Source organism: Anopheles cruzii, chromosome 3 (genome assembly GCF_943734635.1).
Source record: "Anopheles cruzii chromosome 3, idAnoCruzAS_RS32_06, whole genome shotgun sequence".
NCBI lineage: Eukaryota > Metazoa > Arthropoda > Insecta > Diptera > Culicidae > Anopheles > Anopheles cruzii.
The window spans coordinates 33,349,806-33,366,093 of record NC_069145.1 but is presented as its reverse complement, the minus strand read 5'-3'; the positions used below and the strand labels follow the sequence as shown (position 1 = coordinate 33,366,093).

The following is a 16,288-nucleotide window of genomic DNA, read 5'->3' as shown; positions in this document are numbered from 1 at the left end:
AAACTAGCTGAGTAAATAAACGCTGCTACATGATTCTTCAAACCTGGTAAAGTATGGCTGATTCGAATTGTTTCTTTCTATTGCGTGTTAAAGTTTATTTTTGCAACTGCTTGTCGGTCACTTTTCGTTCAAACCACCGACGGAGCTTTTGCCTTCTGGTAAACGTGCAGCGTGAAAGGGAGGGCGAGCTAGTGGCGTCGCAGTCACACAATTCCAGCCAAAGTTCCACCACTGGAGTGCGATCAGCTGTCACCGCTGACAGCCTGAACACGTCGCACGAATTCGGTTCCTAATTGCTTCCATCGGCTGATCATCGATGTAATCACAACAGACGGTCGTCGCTCGGTGTTGTTTTGCGTTCTACAGAGAAGCATAACATAGCATTGTCTTGCCGCTTTAAGCTGTTGCCTAATCCGTTCCGGATTCGGCTACGATGGGTTCCGGATTCTTGTTCGGCAAGGTGGACGAGAGCATTCGTAGTAACATCGCCTGGAAGGACTTGAGTGCGGACGTGCGAAAGGTAAACATTCGACCACGGAACTGGCAAGAGGATTCACTAATCACCCTTTATGAATGCGTTTGTGTACCCCCCGTCGCAGGCTCTGAACGACGATGAGTACGTCTATCGTAAGCGAATTATCAATTACAGCCTGCAAAACCAGCTCCGGTTCCGGGGAAATATCGGTAAGCATTGAGACAGAGTTCGTGTGGGTCCCCTTTTGCGCAACCATTACCGATTTATGATTGAATGGGTTCCCTTCCTCACGGTACCGCACGGCGGATCGTAGTGTTCGGCGTGACGAAGAATGAGAAGCGCTACTACGAGCGGCTGGTGGAGGTGAACATAGAGGCGTTGCACATATTCCCTTATCATCTCGCCGATGTTATCACCAAGGGGTTGCGCGTAACGCCATTCAACTATTATACAGGTAGATACTTCAGGGAGCCGTGTGTGCCATATTGTGCACGCATTGTCATGTACGTTGGGTTTACCTTTTCTCATTCCCAGACATGATAGTATTTCTGCTGAAGAATGACAAAAATTATGATGCACTGCCAAACTTCACGGCAGCTGACTGTCTTCGGGTGCTGGGTATTGGACGAAACGAGTACCTTTCCATCTCAAGCGACCTAAAGTCGAGCTCACCACGTTCGTTTTTCAAGAAAAATCCTTACAACTTTCTGCCCAAGTTTCCGCGCACCGTAACGATGCACCCGTGGTGGATTGTCGAGATAGGCCACATACTGGAGAAAGACGTTGAGGTACCTTGATGGCGACCGGTCGTGCGATATTAGAAGTTTGAGCGTTTGTGTTGATTCTCTGTCATTTTGGATTCTGCTGCGCAGAACGTGCCCATCGACGAGATCACGATGATCGATCAGCTAATCGACTGCGGGCCACAAACGGCCGGAACCCTCAACCTCGAAACCGTGCAAAAGCTGTACCGAAGGGGACTCATATACCTGGATGTGCCAATCAGTGGCGAGGATCGCATCAACATTCCACCGTTGCGCAACTTTGTCATGAACCGTGTGGCCGGCGATTACTTTGAGAATCTGCTGTACAACGTATTTGTGACGACCGACGAGCAGTGCACTATTTCGGAGGTAATACTAAGAAATGTTCATCCCGTATCCGTAAGCGGTGTGTAATCGTCGTTCATCTTTTCTTCTTCGCAGCTTTCACAGATACTTCAAGTACCGGTGGACACGGTGAAGCGCGCTACGTCACTGTTCTGCAGGTTGGGCTTTGCGCAGATCAAAAACGCGTTCAGCGAGTTCAAGCTGGATGACAGTTGGCTTCAGCGGCAGCATCTGCAGCAGTTGTATGGTGGCGAGGATGTGGCTTCCTACAATTACCATGCGCTGCTTCTATCAGAGGTACCCCTCGAGGTGAAACCATCGCCCGACGGAAGCGTCTCACCGTCCTCGGTACCCGCTTTCTTTCCGCCCTCCAATCCGAGCAGTCCGACATCGATCGGTCCGTCCGAGTTGCCAAAGGTTGGGGCAGAGTCCGGTGGAACAGGTACGCTAAACCGTGCGAAGCGGGTTGGCTTTCTCTTCGATTCCACCTTAACCGCCTTCCTAATGATGGGCAATCTGTCGCCCGGACTGAAAACGCACGCCATCACGCTGTTCGAGGTGGGTAAGCTGTGCGACGAAGGCATGGCTGATCTGCTCGAGGAGCTCGAAAAGGTGTCGATGCTGGACGCGGAATCGGAGGGAGATGTTAGTCGGTACTTTAATCATGCGGTACTGTTGCGGTCTACGATCATTGCGCTGAAAAGTTCACTCAAGATTGAGCTGGACCTGTTGCGGCTCGAAAGTATCGAGGGGCTGGATGTTCAAACGCGTAACCGGCTGCTGGAGCGGAAGTATAAGTACCTTATATCGGCAGCCCCACTCTCCGGGGCGCTGTCTAGTCAATTTACGATCCCATTTTTCGGACAGTTCTACCAGAGCTCACCTGAATCGCATATTTGGTCGAAGCTATTCTACTACCACATGGGTGGCTACGGGCCACCTTCGTTGTTTTTGAAGAAAGGTACACAGGTGCAATAATAAGCGGGAGCGAATGGGGTCTTTTGCGATTGGTCATAAAAACATATATTGTTTGTTTCATTTCCAGGCACGGTTTTGAAATCATTACCTCGAATATTCCTCGGCTATGGGAAGCTTCTGGTCACCATCGTCAACACGGATTCTTACGTTTTAAACTCGGAAAAATTTTACACCTTGAACGATCATTTGAAAAACGAGTGTTTGCTTATACAAGGCTACGGGCTAAACGAACCTGCCAAAGTGCACTATGAACCGTTCCCTTTCAATATTAATGGTATGCTTGATTGGATTAAAGTTTTCAACAAAAGGGATAGAATTTCATTTTCGAATGCGGTCTCATTGTAGATGAAAGTAATTGCTGGAGCCAGCACGGTGCGTGGAAGGGTCTATCGCAAGTGATCGATATGGAACGGACGTTCGGCTACGTTACTTTCATCAAGACGGGTGTTCCGGATTTGGGTCAGCACCACACTATTCACTACCACTAATGGGTGGGTCACTAATGTTGGCATTTTGTCACTACAGGATGTGACGATAGCACCACGGCAGTCGTACTTAAAAGGATTGATGATAGAAAGCAGAAAGATGGCGATAGAAAGACGAATGAACCAAATCCAAAGTTTTCTTCCAATGCTACGGAAATGATCAACGAAACGGACATTCCACCGGAAGTTGCAGGAACGAATGGTACGCCCTCCGAAGAAAAACAAGACAATCACTCGGTGCTCGAGATGGCTGAATCGGATTCGGACACAGGTAAAGGGCTGGTTGTGATAATGAGTTACGCTGTGATTATGATGATGGTTCTCTTTCAAAACCACATTTGCAGAAATATCGAGAAAGAATTCGTTACAGAACGCAGGCGAAGTAAGTGAACGGCTAAATCCTAGTTTCAGCATTTCCGCATCGAGCTAACGACTGTGTTGCTTTATTCCTTCCCCCCCCCCCCCCCCCCTTCTATTCATAGGAGTGGACAATACTGGACATAAATTTCGGCATTCCTCTATTCGACGTGGACTGTAACACCAAAATTTGCCAATATGTTGTGCAACGTCTGTGCAATGAGCAAAAGTAAGGGATGAAGCCGCAAGCACTCGGATTTTGGACAACTCCTTTTAAGAAACTAATATCGTTCCTATTCCACCCGATTCAACTCATTTGCAGCATATCAACACTGAAGGAAGTTAATCAGGCGATGGAACGAAAATACGTCGAATTTATTTCCCAATGTCTGGTGAGTGTGCAGATTCGCCGATGCGTGACACGGCAAACGGCTGTTCCGAGGTCGAACGGATGAAGAGTTGTAAACTTTTCTTTTCTAGTTTTACGAAGATGATAACAGGGAACTGAAAAAGCCGCCAAAATTACGCATCAACCTTGCATACGCAAAAGGGAAAATCCAAAGTTGGGATGGAAAATGAGCAGCCCGACACGCTTCCGTCTTTTGGTACAACCGATCCATCCTTTGTCGCAACAACCGTTTCCAGTGATTTTTTAGGTTTATTTTAACAGCGAACGTAATAAAACGATGTAATCGATAGCAGGGACGGCAGCATTTTAAAACCGCGAATAGCCTTCGTTTGTGCTTTCAATTGTGTAACCGCACCATCGGCTGTCGGAGACGAGTAGTCCGACGACGATCAAGCAGGCTAGTCCGACAGTTGAGTTCCATCAGCACGCATTTGAGTGCCAATTGTCAGTCGCTTGACGGCTCGGCTGCTTTTTTTGGCTTGCGAAACGTCAGTTGCGACGGAGCTGGTGTGCACAGGTCGTGTTGGCTTTCGACGGCATTGCTCGTCACGCGGCTTTACAAAACGCCAGCATAAATCGGTAATTTACACCGTCATCGCTTTCTGCGGACTCATCAAATCGAACGGTGGCCACACTGCCTGCAGATCGATACGGTTCCACTAGCTATCGTTGCCGGCGCAGCGTTCAGCGGGCGTGTTCCTGGCTGTTGGTCCAAACGGCAGTCAAAGGTAGCGGGCAGCGGTAGGCAGTGTAGTAAAATGCGTGTGTGTGAGTGTGGGCAAGAGCGAGAACGAAGATTGTTTGTGAAATAGAAGAGAATGAGTTCACACCGTAAACCTACATAGTTGCTGCAATGTTTGTTGGGCAAACATAGTGCGGCGGGTAGTGCTGCAGGAAGCCGATGAATGAAAACAAAGCTGAAAAGCGAATGGAAACTCCCCTTCCCATGGTTGCTGAACCGCGATTGAGAGGGATGCTTTTTGCTCGTCCAGCAACGCGTTTTGGGTTTTCTCTTTAACCCGTCTCTCGCCCGTGTGCCGGAATGTCTAATTTTGCCTATTGAACGTAGGCAGCCGTAGGCGAATCGTGCTGTTCTTTAGTGTGTGAACAACACAAAAAGACGAGGCGTTCTTTTTCGTGCGTTGTTCCGCTTTGCTCATACCCCTTTATATAGGTTCGTTGACTTTTGAGCTGTATATGGTGGTGGCAGCCGTGAGGGATATGAAGCTAGTACTCGATTCGATTTGTGTCTATATAGCTGTTGAAAGCTGAAGGGGTAAAACAATTGAAATATTGTGTTCTATGTGTGCAATGCGAACGACCTTTACCGATGACCTCGGAGCCGGGAATGTGTTTTAGTATTGTGCTTATCATCGATCGAGTACGAAACGTACAAAAGCATTTTAGTACCACAAAGGGCTTTCCTACTTGTTTTTCCAATTCCGATGCTTAGGGTAACTGGCGAAAAGCTTACTCGGTGCGTTTTTCGGCCATTTATAGACAGCAGCAGTATAAGATATTGAATCACACGGGTATGTTGGCGGTTTCGAGCTCTGATACGAAACAAAATAAACTCACGCTTGACATCGCGGTACTCAGCAATCCAGATCTAATTGGAATAGAGAGAGAAAGCGAACAATATTCGCGAAGTTCCTCATTTGCGGAAAGTGAGTGACTGTTGGGCGCGCGTTCGAAGCTGTCAAGACAAAAGTAACTCATTTTTTTTATTCTTCCGTCAAAGAAATAGTAACTCACGATTTGACAGCTTCATAGTAAAGAAGAAAATTCGTCAGCCTGCGACGATAATTTTTTCACACAAAAGCTAAAATAGTTAACGATTAATCGACAAAAATGGAGTGAACGGTGTGGCGAACAGTAGACGGGCCGTGTTGGGTTGCACTGCCGTTAGCTTCTGTTCCGTTGGTGTAGCGTGAGCAGCACAGTGCACGGTACGAAAAGTTGACCCCTTGTGAAGTAATCACGCAAGAGGCAACAACAGCAGTAAAAACAACCAGACAGTGACAATAAATGAAGGGAAAACAGGATCACGAGTACTGCCAGACACAGGGCACCAATTCGGAGCTGCGTGTGTCTTTCCCTAGTTGGCGACATTGCGCTTTTCGTTACAGTAGGTTTGTGCTATCCGATTTGATGTTTAAATGTGGTGCCTGATGAATACTTGCCGATGCCTTTTGTTTACAAAAAGTTCCGGATGTTCCATGGGAGCGTCTGGTTGCCTCTCCGCTGTTTGTGGACAACCGTTCCATTGAGACGTGCGTCACCACTTGAATGAAAACCGACACCAGAAAAACGTTGTTTGTCCGTGGTTTGCATGGCTTGCGTTGACCTGTGCTACTAGGAGTCTAGACGGTTTCGACGAGGGCAGTTTAAATAAATCAGCTTCGACACCTTGATTCGTGCCACTTTTATGCTAACCGTTAATGCTTGGTAAGCATTAATTCCTGTGCCCAATTTGCTTTCTAAGCAAGAAAAGGTTGCGGACAGGTACGGCAATAAACGGCATGCTATTTGGTTTTCATACTAACATGAACCGTAGTTCAGTAGGCTAAGGTATTTTCGCCCTCACATTTTTCTTACATTGAACGACGTTTAATCACGTTACATGGTCACACACTCATGTCACTGTTGTAAGAATTGTTACTTTGTTCACTATTGTACTCGTTTCCCGTTGCAGATTCGGACCAATTTTGAAACAAGCTCGACCACAGGCAGCTCCCGCAGTTCCGAGGAAGTAATACGAAAACTAACGGTCAACGACGATCGAGTGCTTTGGGCACAGCTGTGACGGTCATGTCATGTCACCAAACATCTCGAGCACAGGATGATCCGTACGCGTTCACCGAATCGGCACCACTTCAGGCGAACTCGTTGCTGTATGCAAACCATTCAAGCACAGTCGGTAGTAATGTTGGAACGACTGCCGCGAGCACGGGAATTTCGGTGGTTACAACAGCGGCCGCCAAATCTGGCGTTAGTTTACTCGCTTCGTCCGCAGTTGGGGGCAATTTCGCGACTGCAAACAGCCAAGCAGCACGAGCTCCCACGTCGGTTACAGTTGGGACAATCATATCGTCTAAGCCGGTGGTAACCGGATCACCGGCACATCCGCAAATCTCCCCATCGGCGTTGAAGGTTCGTTATAATGGTGTGGTAACGCCTTTACAAATTCAAAAGGCTCCACTAGCCGTAGCTACCACACCGGTATTCACAAAGCCACTGCAAATCAGGCAGCAAACCCCGCAGCCACAGCCAACGGTCACTGTGGGGAAACTGATCAAGAAAGTGTTGCCGCAAAAATCTCCCCTACTGACGACGGTTGTCGCCGGGGACCTAAAAGGATTTTCACAACTGCAGCAACGGCCGCTGAACCAAACGTCGCCACAACAAACGTCGATCATTTCCCCCGGTGGCTCGATATTGACTACTGTTACGACACCGAACGGCACGGCGTTAAAGTTTATCAAAATTCCTCAGAATCAGCTCGGAAAAGCAACAATAACAGGCATTCCGCCGGGAAATTTCATACAAGTCAGCACCGGTAATGGCACGAAGAAACTACTTACCACCAGTAATATTGGCACGATTGGTACAAAATCTGCTATATCGGTGACTGCTACCGCAACGACCCCGCCAACCATTATAAAGCGCAATGCTGCCACCGTTGTATCGACTCAGTTGCCTAGCGTTTCGCCGACCAAAATTCGTCTCATACAACCGAATTCTCAGGGTAAAATTTATCTTCAAGCAGCGAACGGCAACAACTTGGCCAGCACAACTCACATCTCGAGTCCGATCAGTATAGCGGCTTTGCGAAATTCGCTTGTTCGGCAGCAGCAGCTGCAGCAACTGAACAATGCCAAAATTCAACAGCCGTCACAGCCGCAACAACCGCAGTCGATTCAGCAACAACCGCATGTGCAACAGCAGGTGTTGAAGCAGATAAAACAAACTTCACCACTACCTATACCACCGCAGCTAAAATTACAACAGGTCGCAACTCAGTCGCTTATCCAATTGCCACAGCAAACACAAAAGTTTGTTCAGAATTCTCAGCAACCGCAGCCGAGCCCAGTACTGCAATTACCACAACAGACACCGAAACTAGTAAAACCGGTACCGGTACTTCAGTTCCAGCAGAAGGTTCAAACGTCATTGGCGCCACCCCACACGCCACAACAGCAGCAATCGTTACTGTCTAAATCGGACAATAATATAAACGCCTCACAAAATGTGTTGGTACAGAGAAAGGTGCAGAGTCAATCGCAGCAGCATTCGTCTATACTGCAGCAGCTACCGAAGGTTCTTCAACAGGCACAGGTGGCGCAAAGCACTGCACCGCAAAGTTTGCTGCAACCGCAACCTTTCTTACAAACCACTATACAGCAACAGTCGGCACCGTCCCCTTCTCAGCAACAATCGTTGCAACTTCAACAAATAAAGCAACAACTGCCGCAGCAACTGTTGCAGCAGCAACCGCAACAGCAATTGCAACCCAAGCAGCAGCAACCCAAGCAGCAGCCCAAGCCGCAGCCAAAACAGTTGCCAAAGCAACAGCTTAAACAGCAGTCCCCGCAGCAACCCCAGCAGCAGCAACAGCAGTCGCCGCAACAACAACAACTGCGGCAGCAACCACAACAACAGATTCCTCTCTTAGTTCCCAAACAACGCAAAACGCAACAGCATCTGAATCAGGGAGCATCCTCAATTCAGCAAGCTGCGGCCAAATCTGTTTGTGTGCCTTTCTCTGGCCCGTCGTCTACTTTAAATGGATCTTTACTGGCAAAAGCAGTTGTTGTGAGCGCTGGGAAGGTTAATCTGAAGCCAGCAACAACTGAGGGGCCAGTGGTGACGCCAGTGCGAACCTTAGGGCAATCGAGTTTACTTTCTGGTGCCGCAAACGTCAATGGTCATGTAAAACCTGTGCCTGACGTCGTGAAAACCGACCAGGCAATCGTCAACAATGCAAACGGCACGCTATCGACTATATGCAATCCAATCTCACCGCAGAATAAGACTAACGTGGAGCCCGCGATCGCACCAAAGGTGCTGTCCACGGACACGAAAGCAATGGAAGAAAACTCTCAGCCAGCAATGCCCATTGCCAAAGTCGCACCGTTGAACGTTAATGTAAAGAGTCGCTCAAACGGTGCACGAAAGGCAGGATCCGCCAATAAGAATGCTCCTGCTGGAAAGCAGCAGAAAGGCAAACGAACGTACAGTCAGCGTTCCACGGAAAAACACCATTCTGGCGAGCAACTAACAGCAAAATCTGGTCCTGCTACTCCTGCGTCTGCAGCAAATTCGTCCGCAATGTTGGATGTTGAGAAGGTGCCAGAGGAAAAGTTCTCGCCTCTCCCACCGACAAGCGAAAGTGTGAGTAAAGTTGTCAGCAGTACCAATGGGGCCGAAGAATCACCGGCCCCAAAGCAACCGAAACTAAAGCTCGGTCCGAGCTCACGGGCGACTGGTGCGATTGCTGTACCGATGGTACAGAAAACGGTGCGCGAATGGCACGCACCCGGTGCGTATATGTTTGATCTGAATGATCCGGATGATGAATCAGATGACGATGAGGATGCATGCGATTTGTTGCCAAATACGCTCTCCTTCTGGTACGAGGAATCGATCGCCGTCAGCGTACCGGAAAGGAGCTCGGCTTGGGCTTTCAATCCGCCACACTCGCGAGCCGGTCCGTCGCACGGCGGCAGTGTACGGATGGGTAAGGACAAACCGGATGATTCAAAGTTTGAAATCCGTATGCTGACGCGGGACGAGCGGCTGGAGCTTAAGAAAGCTTACCTGCAGCGTCGTGCGGTCCAGTGTCGCAATGGACTGCGTATGCGAAACGTTTCGGCCGCCAAACGGAGACTTGAGTCGATGACGAAGATGATGGAAAAATTGGAAGCCCGTCGACTAAAGGCACTGAACGAAGAAAGGTGAGAGAACGAACAATTTTTAGTAGCATTTAATAATGAAAATTCGTTGTTAATTTTATCTAGTGTAGACCTGTAGGAATAACGTTGGTCCACAGTTTCCTATCTTTAGAGACTGTAATTTTGTTTTAACGTTTATCCTGTACAAGTTTAATGAAGCATCATTTCTATTCAAACTCCCATTTACTCAAACTGTAGTTTTTTCGTAACTTAAGTAGTTAACTCGAAACTGTTTCAATATAAGCAAAATATCTCGATCTGCTCACAAACAGCGAGAAACCGAAATGCCTCTCGCGGGGCTGCAACGAGGCAGCGCTTGTGATGACGACACATTGCTACAACCACATTACGGAGAATACTGAGCAGCGCCTCTTTCAACGGTGCACCGCAAAGTTCTCCGACAACCGTCAGTGCCGCGTGCCGGTGTTCGACATAAGTCACGAGTTGGTGCTGTGCAAGGAGCACGCCTGGAAGCACGACAATCACGACAAGATGACGCAGGAGGTGAAGCAGAAGAAGCCAGCCCGCAAGAAGCCTAAACCTATAGACCCGCCCGTGGCGCGAACACAGAAGCGACCGAAAAAGAAGAAGAAGTTGATACCTCTACAGCAGCAAATGATTTTGGATCAGCACCAGTTCAAACAATTGCTGGGCAACACCACGCCACAGCATCATCTTGTGCAGTCGGGCCAAATGAATCAGTTGCCTGTGTCCCCAGAGCAGCAACAGAGTCGGAAGGTCGTCCAGCAACAAAGTTTGCTAATCGGTGCACCCCGGTCGAATGTTCCGGGTGTCACCCTCGGGCACATTGATAGACTACCGGTTCAACCACAGCAACACACGGAACCACAGGCAATACCAGCATCGCCTTACCAGCACCAGCAGTATGTTGGCAATGATACGGCAATGTCCAGCAGTGGAACGATGCCCGTCACGAATGGTCACATTCTAAATCCACTTAGTGGCGGAAGCCACCTGATCGGGGAGAGCACCCTGGTAGATGCGGTGTTCCCATCGGAACAAAGTGATTCGACGGTGCCACTTGTTGGCCAGCTACATCAACATAGACCGATCCATGTTCAGCACCAGCGCCAGGTACAGCAACCGCAACAGCAGCACCATGACCTGGGGCAGCTGCAGCACCACCAGGTGAACGAGGAGCAACTGCTGCTCGACTATATCCAGCAACAGCAGCACCAACAATTGCATCATCATCAGCCGCAGCTTCAACAGCACTACGGCACTGTTGCGACAGCGCATCCGGTGCAACCCATGCTGAATGCTCCGGTCACGCAGGATTTGTTGACGATATGCGAGAACAGCTCTGCATACGCCAGTTCTGAAGATACCGGTGTTGGTGGCCTGTCGGAATCGGAGTTGATGGCAACGCCAGACGTGATTGGTGAGTGGTGAAATTTATTACTTTGTCGCTGGCCAGTAGTACTCACTTCATCTTCGCTAACCTTACCACTTGCAGAGGAAATTATACCATTCGACATCACCAGCCAGCTCTATTCGAACGTGCTCAGTCAGCTGCCGGCGGATGAGCTGAATGAGCTGCTGTTCTCCGGGGGCGGCAGTAAGTTGCGTCCATAATGCTGGCAGCAATCCGGACGACAGGAACTCTAACTTTTTTGTGTGCTTTATTTGTTACCGCAGCTCAAGACGTTCACGATCAGGGCACGGGTTTCGATAAAAATACGTGCGAGGTTGAGGAAGAAATTGCGTTGGCGCTGGAGGAAGCGAAATCACTCGACGACATGACGGTAGAGTCCGGGAACTTTTTGGGTGACTTCCTCGAAAATGTCGACGATGAAATCCTGGACGGTTCGGACATCTGCAGCGACCAGATACTACACTCACCTAACAACGGCAGCGATATCCGAGGGCTCGTGCATACGTAAGTATGTGGTGTGTGTGTGTGGCATACGTCGCTCAGTGGGGTGTTGACCGTAGAAAACGATTCGTAGTGACACGCATGTTCCTCACCACCACCACAGAATCGCTCAGTTGGGGGGCTCGTTGTACCGGTTTCTTGATGAAGACAGCTGAAACCAGTGTCACGGTGGGAGGCACGATCACAAAAATTACGATGGAAGCCTTGTTTCGGCTGACGCTCCATTGATTGTGGAGCCACGGGGAGAGCGAGAGCAACGGTTTGGAAAATGATTTCGTTTGTGCGATCACAAAGACCACTTCCGATCCGATTCGCGGACGCGGATCGCCGTAGCAGATCGCCGCACAGGAATCGAAGCTTCGAGGATCGCTATTGTGCGCCCACACCAACGATGTTTGCTAACTTGGTCAGAAGCCAGATATTATTCAGTTATTCGATTGAATTAATCATTTCATCTCGTAGGTGGTTTTGTGAAATAAATTGTATGAAATTGTATTCCCCCTAGATTTTAACTGGGCGACACTTTGACAAATCGCTGTGACAACCAGACCTCTTGAGCGACGGATAACATTCAGTTCAGGATAATGTGCCCAGAGGAAGAATGAAGAGACACTGCGAACAAGGAACCATAGTTGGAATGCACCTCTTGAAGAACATGAAATGGGTCACGAAAAGGGTCGCGGTTGCCGAGTCGAGCCAAAATGTTCAAAAGTTCTACGAATCTGCTCGTGGTGGACACCATTGGGTTACGATAGTTGCGCGATCTACTGTTGTCAAAGGCAGGAGAAGAACAGTTTCCTGGACGTTGGTTCGATCTGTTGGATGGTTTCCGCTGCACATGTGTGTCCCGTGTCGACATCAGCGGGTGACATTGCTGGTCCGGAATGTTTATGTTTCATGGTGGCCACCTTTCCGTTTGCATCCAACTAGGTCAGGGTTATGATTCTGCATCATCCGTATTCTTTGTTTATGCTGGGTGATGGTGTGAAGAGGCCTGGCACATAACTATATATTGCAGTGGTTCGTAATCGATTTGATTTGCAACAACAGTGCACCTTCGGAGCGCATTTAGAAGGCAGAATCTAGCATTAAAACCGATGGCTTTTTTCAACAGACAACGATCGCGTTGAAAGCGCGACAATGCCTTACGTGGCGCTGCTCTGTGGTGCAGATAGATGAATGCCCTGGTAACAAGTGGCAGGCGTACGGTTGCTCCGTTGTCGTCCCCAAGCCTGTGGGTACCGTTCGCGATACCTTTGTACATACCTATACATAAACAAGCATAACTATAGTTAAACATATTTTAAAAGCAAACTCGATATCTGTACCTGATTAAAAAAAAAAGAAATAAAAATGGCACAACGGGAGCTAGATTTGCCATTTGTTTTCGTTTTTCGGCCTTCGGATTTAAGGGGTCTTCATCGCTGGCCTGTTGACGGGGGATACGCGTCTTAGCGACAAATCTTTTCACCAGTTTCTAGAAACGTGGGCGATGGCGTAGGGTTGTAACAAATAGGTCTTGTACATTGCACCGTCTCTACGTTACTGTAGCGCAAAAGCGTTCGCACTAGAGTGTGTAGTATTGGGAACATGAGGCATGCTCTTAAACTTCGGAATTTCACGAAAACTGGAAAAAAGGTAACTTCAGTGTGTGGAATACACATGATTGGCGAAACTACATGGTATCGCAATAACATGTAAGCGAATCGCTTCTGTCCTTCGGAAATCAATAAGCTTTAGTTCGGTAGGGTACTGATAAAAACACAAATATATAAATATGCCGTATGAATGATAATAAATACTTTAATCGATAAAATACACTTAACACCCCTTCTAGCAGCAACTACCTTAAACAGTACACTTATAATTGTATATTGGGATTCTGTGAGTGTGACAACAAATGATACGATAAGTTAAACAACAAAAAAAAAAAACACAAACACACATAATACACTAGCGAAATGTACGCAGGTTAAAAAAACAACATAGAAAACACATTAACTGTAACATTGCTTTTTATAATAAAACGCAAAAAAACGACTCGTTTCTGTCGAACTTTTAGATCTGCTCAATGAAAGAACTTTTACTCTGAGAACACTGAGCCTACCTAGATGAATAAAAACGGCATAAGAGAAAAACCATCGAGAAAGCTGTTTCTGTACAAGAATCAAAACCTCCATCTACTACCTCGAGTTCGCTGTCGAATGCGGAAACCAGATGCACCAATCGGAAGCACCCATTTTGTCCGTGACCTGTCGCGCGATGGATTACGCTTGGACCGTGTGAAACGCGTGTCGATGAGCTGCCATGTTTTTTCGCAATTTCACCGATGCTCGCACGAACCCGATGAACCCGTTCGCCAGATGTGAACTTGGATGGTGCCAGTCATCGGCCTTTCTTCCTCTAATCGCGTCGTCCGGTGGCGCTTTTTACTTTTGCACTGCTGTTGAATGTTTTCGATCAATCACTAGCATAGAAATGATTATCTTTGATCGGTCCCGGTGGGCCGACGATAATCCTGTGATAAAGAGTGTCCATTGCCGATTTTAATCATCCACCGGAAAGGATGGATGGGGGAAGAGGGGACCCGTGATAGCGTGATAAGAACGGGTAGCATTTTCACCTATTTAACGGCCGTGACGGCACGGGGTCAAGGCTTATAGTGTGTGCCGTCGTTAAGGAGCGTACAACAGCAAGGGTGTCGATGTACGCCATGAACGTGATTGTCGGTTTGGTGGCCGTACTGCTTCTGTTGGTCACCGGAGGAGAATGTCAGATTCATCCGGACATCGCTGAGGACGCGTTCCTTGATTCGGTAGGTAGAACGTGCTCCTAGACGGTGAGCGCGTAGAAGCGAACTAAATTGGTGGATTTCCCTTTTTTTCCCCGGTGCAGATTGGACTCCTGCGAAAGTATGGTTACCCGGCTGAGGAACACATTGTGGAGACGGACGATGGCTACCTCTTGGGGGTGCACCGGTGCCCGGGAAGCCCACAGTCTCCACCGGCGTCCGGTAAACCGGTCGTGCTCCTGCAGCACGGTATGCTGAGCTCGTCGGCTGACTACATCCTGATGGGACCGAACACGGCCCTGGTGTACATGCTGGCCGATGCCGGCTACGACGTGTGGATGGGTAATGCACGAGGCAACCGCTACTCCAACCGTCACCGCTCCCGCAGCAACGTCACGCAGCAGTTCTGGGACTTTTCCTGGCACGAGGTTGGCAGCATCGACATTCCGAACGTGATCGACTACATCATGGCGCGCACCGGGCAGCAGGCGATTCAGTACGTTGGCCACTCGCAGGGCACGACCGCCTACTGGGTGATGATGTCGCAGCATCCGTACTACAACCGGCGAATCAAGAGCATGCACGCGCTGGCGCCAGCCGCTTACATGCACAACACGCGCAGCCCGTACGTCCTCTTTCTGGCCACGTTCCTCTACACCACCGACCTGATGCTGCAGATGATGGGCACCTGGTGGTTCGAGCCGACGAACGAGATGAACATCCAGGGCGGGCTAAACAACTGCCACGATGGCGCTCCGTTCCAGTCGATGTGCTCAATTAACACGTTCCTGATCGCGGGTTTCAACACGCAGGAGGTCAACTCGGTAAGTTTGACGCTCTCCTTTCTGTGAACCTGTTCCCCGTACCAACTGACTGTGTCTTTCCTTTCTAGACCATGCTGCCGGTCATTCATGCTCATTCACCGGCTGGAGCTTCGGCGATGCAAATGTTGCACCATGCGCAAACGATACGTTCGCGTATCTTCCGCCAGTACGATCACGGTGCGATGAACATGGTCCGCTACGGGCAGCTCACGCCGCCGGTCTACAATCTGGCCAACGTGCAGGCACCGACGCTGTTCTACCACAGCACCAACGATTGGATGGCTGCTCCGCCGGACGTGGAACTGCTGTACCGTGAGCTACCGAACGTAGTGAAGCGCTACCTGGTGCCGTTACCTGTCTTCAACCATCTGGATTTCGTGTGGGCGATCAACGTGCGGCCCCTGCTGTACAATGAGTTGCTTGCCGATCTGCGGGCGTACGTCTAGAGAAAAGAATGGAAAAGAAAAAAACCCATCCACTAGGTTAACCGAAACGGTTTAGCGCCGAGTAGCGAAAAAACCTCTCCGTGTCACGCCTCTTTCTTTAATTCCGCGTTCGGCTTCGCTATGCCGAGGATCACGGGATGAGTGTCCACTTTTGACTGCGCCAATGCTTTATCGGCGGGGGTGCTGATTTATCGAGGCGGGGTGAACGTAGGTTCTCGTAGGCTGAATTTCGGATTCCGTGGCACCCCGCAAAAGACCCCCAGGAAAGACGTCAGCCGATTTACGCTCGCTTAGAGGCGCTTTGAGATTGCGATAAGATTAAGGAGACACGATTACGGAGCACTAACGGGGAGGGCCGAGCTCGGACAATGGTTGACACAGTTCGGGCGCGCGTTGTTCATATAGAAATAGTATCAACAAACTACTGGGATGTGTAATAAATGGGGAATCCCCACCAATACGAATACGAATATGTTGTGTTCCTGTTTATTTAAAGATTGGATGGATTTAGGGTAAGTATGTGCTCTTCTTTGGCACTGTTGTGCGTACGGAAAAGCTTTTGC

The 16,288-nt window shown here is 49.0% G+C and overlaps 3 protein-coding genes across 4 annotated transcripts; all 3 read left to right on the top strand.

Moving 5' to 3' along the window:
- Positions 1–386: 386 nt before the first annotated feature.
- Positions 387–4,109, top strand: LOC128271739 (protein FAM91A1). Of its 2 annotated transcripts, none has more exons than XM_053009366.1 (13): positions 387–520; positions 600–684; positions 789–929; positions 1,010–1,263; positions 1,384–1,608; positions 1,681–2,545; positions 2,630–2,836; positions 2,908–3,021; positions 3,088–3,318; positions 3,392–3,429; positions 3,530–3,633; positions 3,727–3,796; positions 3,885–4,109. In XM_053009366.1, the coding sequence occupies exons 1-13, from the start codon at positions 434–436 to the stop codon at positions 3,981–3,983; spliced, it is 2,520 nt and encodes an 839-aa protein (XP_052865326.1). In that variant the 5' UTR covers positions 387–433; the 3' UTR covers positions 3,984–4,109. The 2 variants fall into 2 exon arrangements, with proteins under 2 accessions (XP_052865326.1, XP_052865325.1); XM_053009365.1 differs by having other exon boundaries at positions 1,348–1,608.
- A 2,515-nt stretch (positions 4,110–6,624) lies between these two features.
- LOC128270275 (uncharacterized) lies at positions 6,625–12,000 on the top strand. The gene is made up of 6 exons (XM_053007677.1): positions 6,625–8,432; positions 8,545–8,566; positions 8,842–9,770; positions 10,040–11,169; positions 11,245–11,346; positions 11,427–12,000. Exons 1-6 carry the CDS (start codon positions 6,625–6,627, stop codon positions 11,669–11,671), a joined length of 4,236 nt encoding a protein of 1,411 aa, XP_052863637.1. The 3' UTR covers positions 11,672–12,000.
- Positions 12,001–14,377: 2,377 nt separating this feature from the next.
- LOC128273430 (lipase 3-like) lies at positions 14,378–15,725 on the top strand. The gene is made up of 3 exons (XM_053011393.1): positions 14,378–14,479; positions 14,560–15,279; positions 15,348–15,725. Exons 1-3 carry the CDS (start codon positions 14,378–14,380, stop codon positions 15,723–15,725), a joined length of 1,200 nt encoding a protein of 399 aa, XP_052867353.1.
- The last annotated feature ends 563 nt before the right edge of the window (positions 15,726–16,288 follow it).

What these genes read in the sequence shown, in the direction of transcription:
- LOC128273430 (XM_053011393.1), top strand. Translation starts at nt 14,378, where the DNA reads ATGAACGTGATTGTCGGTTTGGTGGCCGTACTGCTTCTGTTGGTCACC. An exon ending in AGGACGCGTTCCTTGATTCG is followed by an intron (nt 14,480 to 14,559) that starts GTAGGTAGAACG and finishes TCCCCGGTGCAG; the next exon opens with ATTGGACTCCTGCGAAAGTA. An exon ending in ACACGCAGGAGGTCAACTCG is followed by an intron (nt 15,280 to 15,347) that starts GTAAGTTTGACG and finishes TTTCCTTTCTAG; the next exon opens with ACCATGCTGCCGGTCATTCA.
- LOC128271739 (XM_053009365.1), top strand. Translation starts at nt 434, where the DNA reads ATGGGTTCCGGATTCTTGTTCGGCAAGGTGGACGAGAGCATTCGTAGT. An exon ending in GACGGGTGTTCCGGATTTGG is followed by an intron (nt 3,022 to 3,087) that starts GTCAGCACCACA and finishes TTGTCACTACAG; the next exon opens with GATGTGACGATAGCACCACG. An exon ending in CGTCTGTGCAATGAGCAAAA is followed by an intron (nt 3,634 to 3,726) that starts GTAAGGGATGAA and finishes ACTCATTTGCAG; the next exon opens with CATATCAACACTGAAGGAAG.
- LOC128270275 (XM_053007677.1), top strand. Translation starts at nt 6,625, where the DNA reads ATGTCATGTCACCAAACATCTCGAGCACAGGATGATCCGTACGCGTTC. An exon ending in AGCTGCGGCCAAATCTGTTT is followed by an intron (nt 8,567 to 8,841) that starts GTGTGCCTTTCT and finishes ATCTCACCGCAG; the next exon opens with AATAAGACTAACGTGGAGCC. An exon ending in GGCAACGCCAGACGTGATTG is followed by an intron (nt 11,170 to 11,244) that starts GTGAGTGGTGAA and finishes TACCACTTGCAG; the next exon opens with AGGAAATTATACCATTCGAC.